At 51.4% G+C, this 15,840-nt stretch overlaps 1 protein-coding gene and 1 non-coding gene across 6 annotated transcripts in view; both read left to right on the plus strand.

Annotated features, from left to right (window-relative positions):
- The window catches only part of TECPR2 (tectonin beta-propeller repeat containing 2), a 96,015-nt gene that overhangs the window by 45,499 nt on the left and 34,676 nt on the right, over positions 1-15,840 (plus strand). For 4 of the 5 annotated variants that reach the window (XR_009563210.1, XM_030883319.2, XM_030883320.2 and 1 more), the window contains 7 exons: positions 17-200; positions 2,287-2,460; positions 5,812-5,992; positions 7,188-7,329; positions 10,877-11,117; positions 11,792-11,881; positions 13,444-13,677. Coding sequence is in view for 4 of the 5 variants with exons in the window: in XM_030883319.2 (XP_030739179.1) it covers positions 17-200; positions 2,287-2,460; positions 5,812-5,992; positions 7,188-7,329; positions 10,877-11,117; positions 11,792-11,881; positions 13,444-13,677 (1,246 nt within the window). In the remaining variant the exon portion in view is untranslated. The remainder of the gene's footprint in view (positions 1-16; positions 201-2,286; positions 2,461-5,811; positions 5,993-7,187; positions 7,330-10,876; positions 11,118-11,791; positions 11,882-13,443; positions 13,678-15,840) is intronic. The other variant, XM_060295309.1, reaches the window with a different exon arrangement.
- On the plus strand, positions 8,396-8,530 carry LOC115867411 (small nucleolar RNA SNORA70). The gene has a single exon (XR_004045119.1). It is a non-coding gene; the product is annotated as a small nucleolar RNA SNORA70 (small nucleolar RNA).

Raw genomic sequence — 15,840 nt, forward strand, 5'->3', positions numbered from 1 at the left:
GCTCTGTCCTTGTTAGTTTGCAGAAAGCTGGATGGGTTACTCCGGGCCGGGCTACGGCATTCTCAGCTTGGCGGTCTCCGAGAAGTACATTTGGTGCCTGGACTACAAAGGCGGCCTGTTCTGCAGCGCGTTGCCGGGCGCTGGGCTGCGCTGGCAGAAGTTTGAAGATGCCGTCCAGCAGGTGGCAGTCTCGCCCTCAGGTTCGCCTCCCAGCTCCCTGCTTCTTGCCCCAGGTGTAGAGGCCCGAGCACACAGGGACCAGTCCATTTAGCAGACTTGCCTTTTCCCCTGCAGGTTTGAGGCGTTTTCTCCAAAGAACGCGGATTGCTGCATTTGACGTCAACTGAAAATAGTGTAATTGCAGTTCAGTTTTTGGTTTTTTATTAATTGCAGTGGTAACACATGAACATGTTTTGTAAGTTAGACAAATAGCTTCCATTTTTGAGGGTTTTTTTTTTAGAAATATTAACATAAAATGCCTTATAAAAATAAATCTGTTTCTATTTCTTAGTGTTGTTGTTTTATAACTTATTTATTTATTTATTTTTGGCTACGTTGGGTCTTCGTTGCAGTGCACGGGCTTCTTGCAATGGCTTCTCTTGTTGGGGAGCACAGGCTCTGGGTGCGCGGGCCTCAGTAGTTGTGGCACGTGGGCTCAGTAGTTGTGGCTCGTGCGCTCTAGAGCACAGGCTTAGTAGTTGTGGCGCACAGGCTTAGTTGCTCCGCGGCATGTGGGATCTTCCCAGGCCAGGGCTCGAACCCGTGTCCCCTGCACTGGCAGGCGGATTCTGAACCACTGCGCCACCAGGGAAGTCCCTTAGTGTTGCTTTAAAACAGCTGAACTAATGAAGATGGGCCCGCGGTTGTGTTGGATAAGTTTGGATCGTTTGGTTTCTTTCTTAGAAATTACTCTGTAAGGAGCTATATATATGCTTTGGGTGAATAATCTACTCCCTGACTGTGAAAAGAAAATGCCTTCCTTCCTTCATGCCATGATCAGGCCATTTTCAGTGAGCTGGAGCAGACGCTTCCTGGATGAGGTTCTACCCCCTCATCTATACAGAATAATTTGCTTGTTTGTCACAATGTTGGCCACTTTACCTATTTGTGGGATGGCGAGTGGAACAGAAGTGTGTATGTGTATCGTAGCTGGTTTACTGTTAGGACATTGGAATGCAAGGCAGACAACACTGAGCCTGTGACCTCCCCTCGCCCTCTGTGCTTTGAGATGGATTTCCTCTAACTCTCCTGGTCTTTGTCACTACGTAAAATACCAGTTTGTTCAGGGTTGTTTTGTTCTATCTCTTTATCTCTTTGAAAAATATTTTTCCTTAGAGACTAAGATAATAGCCTGTCCCATTAGCTGGCTTTATATAATTATGGGTTTTAATTCTTCTCCTCTCATTTACCTTTGGGTCCATCTCCCCAGCCATTTATAAACTTCGGTTTTTTCCTGATTATGTGAATTACTGTGTGTTTCCAAACGATTCAGTCTCGCGCTACTCTAGCAGGAGCTCTGTCTCCACCAGGGTTGGTGCTGTGGCTGAGGGCCCCGTCCAGCGTGGGCACCCCGGGGGCCGCGGGCTTGGCCGCCGCCTCGCTTCCCACACCTCCCTTGGCACCTCGTGCCAGACCCTCTAGTCCAGCCGTCTGTGCTCTTGGTGACTCTGATGGTTTCTTAGACGCCACCTGCATCTGCATAGACCACCTTCCTGTCTGCCCTTCTCCTTCCCTCCCCTTCTTCTTTGTCCCTTTCTAAGTGAAAAAAGGGACAGCCCAGCTCAAGTGCTTCCTTTCCATCTGCACCTTATCCATTTGGCTGGTCCAGAATTGACCCGCTCCCTTTGAATCCCTGTAGGACTTTCAGACTTTCTCAGGACACTAACTGTGCCTCCCGAAGGTCGTTTAGGGCCCTCACCTGGCACACCTAGCAGTGCTGGTGGTGCCTCTCTGCCATGTGATGAGTGCCTCTGATGCGCCCGCTCTGTGTGCTGTGTCCTTGATACAGCCTCACCTGCAGCCTTCCTAGCAGCCTGTACGGGGCAGATGATCCCATTTCACAGATGAGGAAATGAGGCTTGGAGACATGAGCCCCAAGCCACACGGTGGGGGGTGGTGGCAGGGGTTCAGACCTCGGCGCCGCAGGCTCTTTCCCCATTCGGGGTAGAAGCAAAGGGGGGGGGCGTGTTGTAGAAATCTCTCTTCCCCGCAGCACCCAGAATGGACTTTTGGGGGTGAAAGTTCTCAGTATTTATTGGACAGTGAATATAATTTTTATTTCCACAGGAGCCCTTCTCTGGAAGATTGAACAGAAATCTAACCGAGCCTTTGCTTGTGGAAAAGTGACCATCAAGGGGAAGCGTCACTGGTACGAAGCTCTGCCCCAGGCGGTGTTTGTGGCCCTGAGCGATGACACGGCCTGGATCATCAGGACAAATGGGGACCTGTACCTACAGACAGGTAGCTGCAGCCGGCGCCCCAGCACCCGTGGGATCTGGTGTGATTGCGCTTTGGTAGCGACGTGCTTAGAGACAGTGACCAAGAAGCTAGAAGTCAATTTAAATGAAAACACTTCTGGAAAGAGAGTATTTGCTGTTGGAATCTATTAGCAGTTTTCTGCTACTGACTCACATTCAACCCAGGACAAATTTAGGGCAGGAATTAATAGAATTATTTGGCGAGGCACAGAAACAGAATCTTATTCTCCTTACAGCTCACCATTGCGTATCCCTTATCCTGCAGTATCAGATCTGAAGAGGAAAGAAGAACAGAGAAATGGCATTAGAATCATTTTTCCCTTTAACTTATGGCTGGATATTTTCAGCCAGGTCAAAGCCCTGCTTCTATACGCTTATTTACACGTGGGTCAGGAAAAAACAATGAGAGATAATTTGCTCTGAATAGGAGTTTATCTCATCCTAGGAAACTGCCCTGAGAGGGGGGACCTTTAGCAGCTGGAAGAGACACAGTGGGACTTGTTTTTTAAAAATAAACTGTAATGAGAGTCAGTGTTTACGTACTGTCAGCAAAATGAGATATGGGTTTCCAAAAGCAATGTGATTCACCAGTACCTGGAAACGATTACGGGGCAGGAGCTCTTTTTCGGATGTCAAGAGGCCATAATAGATTTATGTAAATATCAATCTTTTAACCATTTAATATTGCTGATTCCAAGAAAAGGTTTGTTTTTTTTAAAATAGATTTATTTTATTTATTTATTTATTGGCTGCATTGGGTCTTCATTGCTGTACGCAGGTTTTCTCTAGTTGTGGCGAGTGGGGTCTACTCTTGGTTGGGATGTGAGGGCTTCTCATTGTTGCAGAGTACAGGCTCTAGGCGTGCAGGCTTCAGTCAGTTGTGGCTCATGGGCTCTAGAGCGCAGGCTCAGTAGTTGCGGTGCACGGGCTTAGTTGCCCCGTGGCATGTGGGATCTTCCCGAACCAGGGCTCGAACCCGTGTCCCCTTTGTTGGCGGGTGGATTCTTAACCACTGCACCACCAGGGAAGCCCCCCAAGAGAAGGTTTTAATCTCTGTTATGAACTGTCAGCCAGGGACGATTCTGAGATTTTTTTTTTAACATCTTTTATTAGAGTATAATTGCTTTACAATGGTGTGTTAATTTCTGCTTTATAACAAAGTGACTCAGCTATACATATACACACGTCCCCATATCTCCTCCCTCTTGTGTCTCCCTCCCACCTTCCCTATCCCACCCCTATAGGTGGTCACCAAGCACTGAGCTGATCTCCCTGTGCCATGCGGCTGCTTCCCACTAGCTATCTGTATTACATTTGGTTGTGTATATATGTCCATGCCACTCTCACTTTGTCCCAGCTTATGCTTCCCCCTCCTCACATCCTCAGGTCCATTCTCTGTGTCTGCGTCTTTATTCTTGTCTTGCCCCTAGGTTCTTCAGAACCTTTTGGGGTTTTTTTTAGATTCCATGTATATGTGTTAGCATACGGTATTTGTCTTTCTCCTTCTGACTTACTTCACTCTGTATGACAGACTCCAGGTCCATCCACCTCACTACAAATAAATCAATTTCATTTCCTTTTATGGCTGAGTGATATTCCACTGTATACATGTGCCACATCTTCTTTATCCATTCGTCTGTTGATGGACACTCAGGTTGTTTCCATCTCCTGGCTATTGTAAACAGAGCTGCAATGAACATTTTGGTACATGACTGTTTTTGAGTTATGGTTTTCTCAGGGTATATGCCCAGTAGTGGGATTGCTGGGTCATATGGTAGTTCTGTTTGTAGTTTTTTAAGGAACCTCCATACTGTTCTCCATAGTGGCTGTATCAATTTACATTCCCACCAATAGTGCAGGAGGGTTCCCTTTTCTCCACACCCTCTCCAGCATTTACTGTTTGTAGAATTTTTGATGATGGCCATTCTGACTGGTGTGAGGTGATACCTCATTGTAGCTTTGATTTGCATTTCTCTAATGATTAGTGATGTTGAGCATTCTTTCATGTGTTTGTTGGCAGTCTGTATATCTTCTTTGGAGAAATGTCTGTTTAGGTCTTCTGCCCATTTTTGGATTGGGTTGTTTGTTTTTTTGGTATTGAGCTGCATGAGCTGCTTGTAGATTTTGGAGATTAATCCTTTGTCGGTTGCTTCGTTTGCAAATATTCGATTCTCTGAGATTGAAAGCCCTTGAACATCTGGCTCGCTCTCAGATGTGGGAGAGCCGGCATCCTAGCAGCTCCTGCTTGAGCCCAGAGGGCAGCCTGGCCAGCTCTGGGCCACATGCCGGCCCTGGTCTCTCCAGCCTGGTTCCTATGTCTCCCTTGAAAGTGAAAAATAGCTGGAAAAGCATACGCATGTCCAACTTCCAGTGGCATCTGAGTTTCGTTCCTGCTGGGGAAACAGGGTGCTTCTGGCCTGGGGGTGAGGAGGGCCTTAGGAGTCACCTGGGCAGTGGTTGCAGACAAGCTCAAACCACCCAGAGCTACTGGCTTAGAGTCTCCAGGGTTGTCCTGAAGGTTTGCAGTGTAAGAAGTCCAGGAGGTGATTCCTACCTAGCTGAGTTTGAGGAAATGCAGCCCAAGGGCTGTGATACCGTAGGGTGCTGTTGTGATCGGGCAGGGAGCATGCTGAGTTCCGAGCCCTGACCGCAGGCTGAGGCTGCGGAATAATATGGGGCTTTAGGTAACAGCTGTTGTGCCAGCTCCCTTACGAGTGGCCTTGAAGCTCATTAGACAGAGATTGCAAAGAGGCGGGGGAAGAGCCCTGGATGGGGAGTCGGGGACCCTGAGCTCTGGCCCTCACCTTCCATCTAGGAATTTCGGGGTTTTCATTTTAGTAGTGGAAACACCGCGTACCACGTACAAAGCAGGCGGAGGGGAACCACCCTGTTGGAGGTGCTCTGCAGAGGTTGCCTGGAGCCCTCAGATCCCTGTGGGTCCAGTGGCAGCTGAGGCTCCGAGGGGCGTGGCCACAGGAGACGTCCCTTGGTACTGGCTCCTCTGGGCCTGGGCCCTCCTGGCTCCGGAGCTGGCTGCGCTCCTGCACTGGGCTTTCACGTTCTTTCGGAACATTCTTAGCTACTTTGGGACACCAGAGGATTCGGAATTGTTATTCCTCCAGTTTTCAAAGAGCATCTGAAAACAGTTCAGATGGATATTATATTTAAGCACAATCTAACTATTTTATGTTGACTAGACCTTGAAAAGAGAAAGTACTTATTATGAAAGGATATAGCAAAATACCAAAAAAGAAAAATAAGCAAACAGAATGAAAATGAGGTGTGAAGTCCTGACTGTGTGTCTTTGGGGGCTTCCTGTCCTTCTCCCCGGCAGGTCTCAGCGTGGATCGCCCCTGTGCCAGAGCCGTAAAGGTTGACTGTCCATACCCACTGTCCCAGGTCGCAGCCCGAAACAGCGTGGTGTGGGCGCTGACGGAGCAGAGGGTACTGCTGTACCGGGAGGGTGTGAGCAGCTTCTGTCCCGAAGGGGAGCGCTGGAAATGTGACATCGTCAGGTATCGGGGGAGGAGCAGACACATTTTCAGCGTCCTGTCTGTCCCACTGTCTGTTCTTTGTCAACTTGACTCTTCTTAAGGGACCCATGTGAGCCTCTCCTGGGCAGAGCTGGTTCCCTGAAGGTTTCCACGGTCGTGGTGTTCTCTGGGATTGCCAGAGCCAGTTTCAGCAGCCTGACCTTGAAGACACTCTGTGCCTCCTTCTGACTGGCAGACTGGGCATTGGGTCAGAGCTCAGTTTTAAAAATGTTACTGCCCTCATGTGTAATCTCAAGCCCCACACGGTCACAAGTCTCTCGTGATGGTCTTTCTAGAGAACTGCCCATTGTCAGATAGTTTCTGTTTAGAGTCTCAGATGACTTAAGGCCAAATATTTTTCTTTATTATCCTCCTAGTCAGTTGAAGTTAATCTCTGAATTGCAATTTATTTGGTTACTTTCTACCCGTCAAAATTTTAATTAAAGAGTTACTGTCAGATCATTTTGCTGGTGTGAAATTATCAGTAGTCTTTAGAAAAATTAGATTAGGATATTCTCGGTTTGAATTGAGCAACCCAGTAAATTTGAGTGAGCACCTGTTGTGAGCACTGAGTGAACGTGACCCTGCCCAGCCCTCGAAGAGCTCCCCATCTGGGGCAACCAACGCCAGTTAGTGTAGATGGTCCCGAGCTGGAGAGGGACGAGCAGCACCGAGGACGCCTCGGCTCCCCCTGCAGAGGTCAGGTAGGCACCGTGCAGAGTGGACCCGCAGCTCAGCCTCGAAGCTGGTGGGGACGTCACCGGCTGGGTGGGAGGAGGGCGTTGCCCGCAGAGTGGGCAGCGTCTGCCAGGCTGCAGCTGCCCAACACAGCCTGGCACGCTGCAGAGTTTCTGTTCGCTTAATTGGTGAAGGCAGGGGTGGGGAGATGGGCCACTCGGGGCCTGAAATCCCTCATGAGCCTGCTCTCTTCTTCCCTGGGTTAGTTTCCCTTAAGAGCTCCCCCTACCGTCCTGGGCCTTCAGGAATTCTTCAGACGCCCCCTCGCTTCGGAACAGTATATATCGCACAGTCGTTTAACTCGAAACTCAAGCTTCCTTCCTCGGAACTTGTCTCTTGTCCCACACCGAGCCCCCCAGGACGCTGGATGCCGGCATCCTAGGCGCGCTGGAGGCCATGAATGCGGGTGCTGACTCCACGCTCTCTTCCTCGTTTCCAGTGAAAGGCAGGCTTTGGAACCTGTCTGTATCACTCTTGGGGACCAACAGACCCTGTGGGCCTTGGACGTCCGAGGACACCTGTGGTTCAGAACTGGCGTCGTTTCCAAGAAGCCCCAAGGGGATGACGACCACTGGTGGCAAGTAGGTGTTGAGCTCTCGGGCCACGTGCCTGGGTGCCTCCCTGAGTCGGGGGCTCTGTTCTCCTCTTACAGCCCCTCTCTTTTCCCTGAAGAGATGGGGGGCTTGGAGTAAATACACGGTGTTCGCTTTTACTATTGGATGAGTTAGACTTTGGCGCACTAGACACACCAGGGCACAGCAAGGCTCTGCTGTGTTCAGTGTCCTGTGATGGACCGTAATGGACAAGAATATTAAGAGAGAAAGAATGTGTACATATGTATACCTGAATCACTTTGCTGTATTTGAGCGCACTAGACATACCAGGGCACAGCAAGGCTCTGCTGTGTTCAGTATCCTGTGATGGACCGTAATGGACAAGAATATTAAGAGAGAAAGAATGTGTACATATGTATACCTGAATCACTTTGCTGGACAGCAGTAGCTAACACAGCATTGTAAATCAACTATACTTCAATGTAAAAAAAAAGAATTGTCAGGAATTTCATCACAGGACATAACTTGTGAAGCTCTTTTTGCTTAAATATGTAGGCTTTGTTTATTTATTTTTTAATTTTGGTGTTATTTAGAAATTTGTCATTATATGCCAAATAAATCCATTGATAGCCATTTGAAGACCTAGATAATAATAATGATTAATTCTGGAGGAATGTACTAAGAAGAAGAGAGATTAGACAATAGATGTGAAAAACCCAACCCACAATTAAAATTCACTATCTCTGCTTGTACAAAAGCCCTCGTAAGTAAATGGTATTTCAACGAAGAAAGGGGAATTTTCCTACATGCCCCCAGAAAAGTAAACACTTTGAGAAATAGTAAGGTAGGGGCTTCCCTGGTGGCACAGTGGTTAAGAATCCACCTGCCAATACAGGGGACATGGGTTCGAGCCCCGGTCCGGGAAGATCCCACATGCCGCCGAACAGCTAAGCCCATGCGCCACAACTACTGAGCCTGCGCTCTAGAGCCTGCGACCCACAACTGCTGAAGCCCGCATGCCTAGAGCCCGTGTTCCACAACAAGAGAAGCCACTGCAGTGAGAAGCCCGCACACCGCAACCAAGAGTAGCCCTTTGCAGCCAGTTAAGCCGCCTGTGCTCTTTTCCCCATGGGGGCCCGGTGCGCAGTGGCTGCAAACAGCAGCCTCCTTGGTAGTGTGTGCGGCCTGTTGCCTGTGTGGGCTGCCCTAAGGGACCCTGGAGACAGCCCTTTCCAGTGGACATTCATGACTGGCGTGCTGTCCCCAATCCAGGCTCCAGACAGGTATGCATGGTGCCTTTGGAAAGCCCCAGGGCACAGTGGCCAGGGTCCACATTGGCCAGGTCATAATGTCCATCCGCACCAAGCTGCAGAACAAGGAGCATGTGATTGAGGCCCTCCACAGGGCCAAGTTCAAGTTCCCTGGCCGCCAGAAGATCCACATCTCCAAGAAGTGGGGATTTACTAAGTTTAATGCAGATTAATTTGAAAACATGGTGGCAGAAAAGTGGCTCATCCCATATGGCTGTGGGGTCAAGTACATCCCTAATCGTGGCCCCCTGGACAAATGGCGGGCCCTGCACTCGTGAGAGGCTTGGCGCTGCCCCCTCCCTACCCATGCCCACCAATAAACCCTACTTTCTTTGTCAAAAAAAAAAAGAATAGCCCTGCTCGCCGCAACTAGAGAAAGCCCGCGCGCAGCAACGAAGACCCAGTGCAGCCGAAAATAAATAAATAAAATAAACAAAAAGAAATTAAAAAAAAAAAAAGAAAGAAGTAGTAAGGTATAATCAAGCTAACTTTTGCCCTTTTGGTACCATTCAGTGTAAACGTAGCGCCCGTGGTTCCCCAGCGTGGCAGGTAAGGCTGTGCTGGCATCGGCGGCTGTGGGGTACACAGCAGCTCTCGAGTGTTCTGTCTCCATTGATTGGTTCAGGTGTTATTGTCGCCTTAGACTTGCCTCATCGAGGGCAGGTCTTCCAGTGGCCGCTCTCAGGTCTTTCACATGAGGATGTGGAAAAGTAAGTTGTGTTTGCTCTTTGATGAGTATGTGTGTATATACACAGTCTCTAATTTAATATGCCAGGTACTATTTGAAAAGTTATACAATTGATTCAAAAGTATCCTCCCTGTATTTGTAACCGTATTATATGGTTTTACACACACACACACACACTCAAGTGTAGCGTATGTACTAAATTCTGTCTTTAAGTAACCTAAAGAAAACTAGTTATCATTTTATCATAATATTTAGAACATTGTCTTCAGAGAAATTTGACAGAATCATCTCTGAGGTGTTTGGAAACAGAGTTATTTTATTTACTATAAGATTGATTTCTCTGTAGTGCTAGAGCCAGCATTATGTTTAGCTGTTAAACCTTTCTTTTCTTTTTGTTAATTTGCATCCTGCTTATCTGCCAGTGCTGGGTGCTGGGACTGAGCCTGTCACAGACTTTCTGTGTGGCCTGGCATCATACACCCCGAGGAAGGGCAGAGCTCCTGGGCCATCACACGGCAGCGTGGCACTGGTCCCCAGGTACCTGCCCAGCGTCCTGTGGGCTCTGATGGAGTCCGCCTAGCCAGGCTGGCACGTGCTCTGCTCTTCAAGAGAAGCAGGGCCGCGGGCTCCGCAGCAGGGCCGCGGGGTTGACGTGCTGACACCGTTTGCTTAAGCCTCAGTGCAGGCAGAAGCTCACAGTCAGTGCGAGCCCTTTCACAGAAAAGAAGGGCCGCATCGCACATGCACTACAGTGCTGGGTTTTATGATAGTTTCCTTTCTGTGTGTTTTGTTTATTATATGTTAAGTTCCCTATCCTAGGTGGTGTCACTTTCACTCAGCACTTCGCTGTGCGTGACCTGGGAGTGTGGCCTGCACGGGGCTGTCCTAGGCGGAGGGCGGTGACGTTCTCTGTAACCCAACCCGGCAGGGCAGAAGTGCGTGGAAAGTCCCGCAGAGTCAGAGCTTTCTAACAGCCGGAGCTGGCGGCAAGGGAGAGGCTTCCTTAGAGGGCGGCACCCTGGAGAAAGACCTCTTGCAGGAACGTGAGAGAAGCGTGTCTCGAGTCTGAGCCCAGGTGCACTCTGCACGTCCAGGACAGCTCCTGTCTGTGCTGTCCTTCTGGCCTGATTAGTAACAGGCCCAGTTAGGGCATGAATTGCTTCTTTTTAAACCCGTATTATGATCCTAAGTATTGTACACTTGTCCATTAGAAATTCCTAAATTTTAAAAACAAAATAATCGTTTCTCACTGATTAGAATAAAAGACTTATAGGGTGCGAGGGGGTGATAATCATAAAAATAATACATGCTCTTTGTAACAGGTCCATGTAATAGAAAAGTGTATAAAATAAAAGGTGAACATTTTCTTACATCCCTCTGAGTCCACCCCTCGGAAGTAATCACAGTCAGCAGTGGGGGGTGTCCTGCCACACTCCTCTCCAGTCCTCACACAAATGTGCACGTGGGTATCTGGGTGTTTGACGAGTGGGGTCGGGCCCTTACCTCTCAGGCAGGGAGCATACAGAAGGCGCTTGTAGCTGCGCTGAGACAGGGTGTCTGCCCGTCTCCCCTGCAGGCGAGCATCACAGACTATGTGGTGTTTGACCAGTGCAGCTTGTTCCAGACCATAATCCACGCCACACACTCGGTGGCCACAGCAGCCCAGGTGCCTGTGGAGAAGGTGGCGGATAAACTGCGCATGGCGTTGTGGTCTCAGCAGCTCCAGTGCCAGCCGAGCCTCCTAGGGGTCAACAGCAGCGGCGTCTGGATCTCCTCGGGCAAGAATGAAATCCACGTCTCTAGAGGAAGCCTCATCGGTGGGTGAATCACTTCATTTCCACGCCTGCTTGATAGGCAGCTCCTCTTAGAGGCAGCATTTAAGGAAAAGCCTTATGAGCTCAAGTGGAAAAGATAATTTAGTGCCAGTGGTATGAAGTGTCTGGAATGGAGGCATTCCCTCTGCTTTCTATCAGTTCCCTCCTTTTGGTCTGTCATTCCTACGACTTGGATACCAGTGTCTGGATGGTGTGCGATCAGTTTCCATTAGGAACCGATTAGGCTACAAGAAGAGCACATGGAGCTCATTTTTATGTTAATAACTTCCAGCTAAATGAAAAAATCCTCCCATTCCTAAAGAGCCTAGTAGAAAAAATGACCACACTGTTGAAAATGCAAGGCTCTGGCCAGATCTGTAAACGTAGGTGTAAATCCACATTTACCCACTGGGGCTTCATTTCTGTGAGTGAACCCTGCTTTGTGAATTTTCTCCAGCTCTTCTCCCCCTGCGTGGCCTCCCCCGACCCTGGGCTAGATGGTGCTCTGCTTGTCGGGCTGGCTCTTGCAGTGCTGGCTTGGGTCTCCTACTTTGAGGACAGTCTAGAACCAGCTGTAAGGGGTTTTGAAGACCAGTTGGTCTAGAACTAAAGTTCTGAGGTATGTATGGTATTTCTTTCTTCTTTCTTTAACGTACTCTTCCCATTATTCTTTCTAGGCACTTACTGGAATAATGTTGTTCCCCGGGGGACAGCTTCTGCCACAAAGTGGGCCTTTGTGTTGGCTTCCACTGCTCCCACAAAGGAAGGTTGGTTGGGGAGTGCAGTGCACAGGTTGGCAGCTGAACAGTTAAAGCTGTGGTCTGACGTGGCCTAGTTGGGGCGGGAGCATGGCCGTGGGGCCCTCAGGGACTGGATGCGGTGGTGTCACAGGCCAGCAGCCCTCGTTGGCTGAGCTGAGGGCCCCCGAAGCTGGATAGGCCTGCCCAGGAGAGAAGGGTCTGGTGTGGTGATCTGAGTGGGTCTGGAGGCGAGCTGTCCTTCCGAAGGAGGTGAGTGTACAGTGTGACCTCTGAGGCCAGCAGCTGCTGACTTCAGTGACACGTCTCAGGGCCATAGCACAGGGCCAGTAGGCACCAGGCTTCTCTGGGTGCCTGGCCATTTCCCCTGTGAATTCTGTCACCTCCTCACAGGCTGGTTTACAGCCTCTGGCTGGCCTAAGTCCCACTGTCATGCCCCTGGTAGGGCAGACCTCCCAAAGCCCTGACCACAGCTCGGGGTTTGGAGCCAGGAGAGGCAGTGCAGCTACCCCAGGAGATGAGAGCTGGGGCAGTCAGGCGGCCCCAGCGGAGGCCGAAGCCGCCTCCCAGGATCACGCTGAGAGTCAGATGAGAAGATGTCGGGGGTCTCTGCAGTTGGTGAGTTCGAGCTCGTAGTCCCACTAGGATGTGCAGAACTTGGTCAGTACAATAAAATGCTTCCTCCCCAGATCGTTCTGACCGCAGTTGTGCAATAAGTAAGCTCTGCAAACCATAGGTTCTTTCCCAAGCTTGGCACAAATCATTCGGCAGCAAAACCTGACCTGAGCTGATGGGAGGCTCCTTATTGCCTCCATCTGTCCTGCTGACTGCGACTGTGACGTGTTTTGTTGCAGGAACGTTGCTGCACTTCTTGCGGGGGCAGGTGGGGGGCGGGTATTGCCTGGCTCCCAGGCTGTTTCGTAAACGTATGGCATACCCATTACCTTATGTTTTCAAGGTCCAGGGTAATTTTGAATTCCAGACCATAACTGGTCCCAAGTTTTCGATATACTTTAGATAATATATTCTGACTGAGGTTTTAATTTCCCCAAGTGTGGTTTGCATTTTAAAGTGAATTAAACCTGAAGGACTCTAAAAACGGGGGAGAGAATGAAAGCATGCAATTTTGAGGTGAGGATGGGAGGAAAAGGCTTTCCAGCTTTCCGGGCCTTTTCCAGCAGCCTCCACCCCGCCAGACCTCCCCTCATCCTGCCCCCAGGACAGGGGAGGGTCCTCGGTGCTGTCCTTCTGAGGCATTGCTGATCTTGCTCCCTCTAGGACACTAGTTAACACACCAAGGTGAACGCTTCCCAGTCCATTATACAACGTCCAAGGTCCGGGCCTCTGAGGCAACGTTGTGGGCCTCCTAAGGTCTCGTTAGCCCAGCTTCCTTTCATTTCTTTAAATGTGTCGGACTTGTTTCCTACGAACTGGCTGGTCCCGGTGTGTCCCCCTGAGTCCTGGCTGCTCCTTCCCCGAGGTGGGGAGTGAGGGTGGGAGCTGGGCAGCCAGCCTCTGAAGGCAAAGGCTGCCCCGAGAGGCTCGCCGGTGACGCCATGCCCTCTCCGCAGGAAGCTCCCTGTGGCTCTGCCAGAGCAGCAAGGACCTGTGCCGCGTCAGCGCCCAGCACGCCCAGTCACGCCCGTCCACCGTGCAGCTGCCCCCCGACGCCGAGATGAGGGCCTACGCCGCCTGCCAAGACGCCCTGTGGGCCCTGGACAGCCTCGGCCAGGTGTTCATCCGGACGCTGTCCGCGAGCTGCCCCACGGGCATGCACTGGACGAGGCTGGACCTCTCGCAGCTAGGTATGCCCACCCCCGCCGCCGGGCCCTGCCTTCCGGCCTCATCAGGAGGGGTGTCTCACCTGCTTCCCGGGGCCCTGTGTCCAACCCTCGTGAATTCTTGTAGGCTGCTTGGTCGGTTGCTGGATTTCAGGAGGTCAACTAGCCGCTCTTGCAGGGTAATGGGCCTCTTAAGAATCTTGTGAGGAGCTTTTCTTTCCCACGCTTTACACGTCACAGGGTTTTCAGAACCCAGGAGGAGCATGAACTCAGAGAAGGCTGCTGTAAGACACGCTCGAGATGATACTGTGGATGCAGCTGCCTCTGCTGGTCTGTATGAATGTGGCAGTTGCTTTGTGCCCTTTCCGACGCAGGGTCCGCGGCCCGCAGCCTGGAGAGGGCCCAGTTCTCCCTCTGCTGGAGGGGTGTGTGCCGCCTCCCGCTGCCGCCCTTCCCTGAGTCTCCCCTACAGGGCTGCAGGGCAGCCAAGCAGCAGGAGGCCATTTATAAATAATTCATTCCTGTTCCAAGGAATACGATGATGGAATGAGCCCACGCCCTTAGGTTATCCTCTGGGCAGATGGGCAGGTGTGGCTGTCAGAAGGTGCAGGCTGCGCCAGGCAGCTCCGGAGTCCGTGCGAGCCTTAGGAATACTTCCATGCCCAGCAGTTTCCCGTTCTGGTGAACTGATAACCAGTGTTTTGTTTGTTAGGTGGTAGAATTGAATTTTACAAGCAGTTAACATTTGAGAATTCAACCACATGTACTCGTTTGAAAAAAAAAGGACAAAGAAGGCAGAAGGGAAGGGAGGACGCCTTGTCCACCTCCCGCCCTGGCAGCCCCCGGCTGCGTCTCCAGCTGACGGCCTCTCACCATCCCATGACGTGCAGAGGTATCGTCATTCTTTTGTCCCACAAGGCCCCCAAATACAACCCAGCTTAGCTAAAGAAGCAGGTTGGTTCTCCACTAAAGAAGTAAGCTTTGTTCCAAAGCTAGGAATTTTCCAGGGTCATTTTGATCATGCTTTTGGCCTCACTCGCACCGTGTTTTGAACCTAATCCCAGCCCCAAGGCCGGTCACAGTCCAGCTTCTGAGAGTGCCTGCCAGCCACCATCGTCAACGGTGATGGACCAGAGAGGCTGCAGCTGGCCATGGCTCTGCCTGCCAGTGCGGGGCCGTCTTCCCGCCTGCCCCGGGGAGCCTTTCCTTGGTTCAGAGATCCTGTGGGCCTGAGCCATCCTCCTTTGGCCCCCAAGCAGAGCAGTTTGGGAGTTTCTGGAGGTAAAAAGGCCAGGGCGAGGTTGGTGTCCTCCTTGCTACAGGATCCTGGGAGCGCTGGGGGCCCTGCCCTTGCCCCCTCTGGGGCAGAAGCAGAGCTCTGCCCGGTACCACCGCCCAGAGGAGGCCTCTGTGCTGCAGCACGTGCCGAGAGAACGGCCTCGAGCGCGGCTTGGCCTCCGGGCTCCGGCGCACAGCTCACGCCTCCCTTCCGTTCAGTCCAGTCCTCCCGCGCTGGCGCGCTGGTGCGCTAGCCAGAGTGTTACAGGCCTCTGAGGCGGCTGGCTGGGTTTCCCTGGGGTCGGTGGCCGTTCTTTCAAGGGGAGTGACTGGGCTTCGGTGGGATTGAGTCTCCCTTTCAGAGTGGGAGGGGCCAGGCAGGGCCACCCTGAGTCCAGGTTGTGCTTTGGCTTCCCCTGCGTGCTGGGGGCAGGGCTGCAGGAGCCGAGAACGGCAGGCTTTCACAGAGCTGCCCTGCCTCTTGCCTGCAGAATCGTCCGCAGTCCAGCCAGGCCTGGAGTGGCTCACACAGACCGCAGGTGAGGTGGTTGGGCCCTCGCCACCTCACTGGGGCTCCCGGCAGAGGCAGGGCGGCAGCGGCAGCAGTGCTAGCCAGGTTACCTTGAAACATCAGTCCTCACCTTTCTGATGGTAACGGCAATCCCCGCCCCAGAGAGGTGATGCAAGTAAGCATCATGTGCAAACGGAACCTGTCTCAGGCAGGTGTGACGGCCTGAAAGCTGCCCAGCTCCTCAAGCTGCTGGGGGAGGGGTGGTGCTCGCTCGGGTCTGGCGCCGTGCATGACGGGGGCCGAGTCCAGGAAGCTCTGCCTCGCTTAGTCTTTTTCCTGCCCTGAGCTCTGGATTTTGTTTATGCGGGTTACTGGCCGTTGCTGAGAGGATGGATAAA

Source organism: Globicephala melas, chromosome 2 (assembly GCF_963455315.2).
Source record: "Globicephala melas chromosome 2, mGloMel1.2, whole genome shotgun sequence".
Taxonomy (NCBI): Eukaryota; Metazoa; Chordata; class Mammalia; order Artiodactyla; family Delphinidae; genus Globicephala; species Globicephala melas.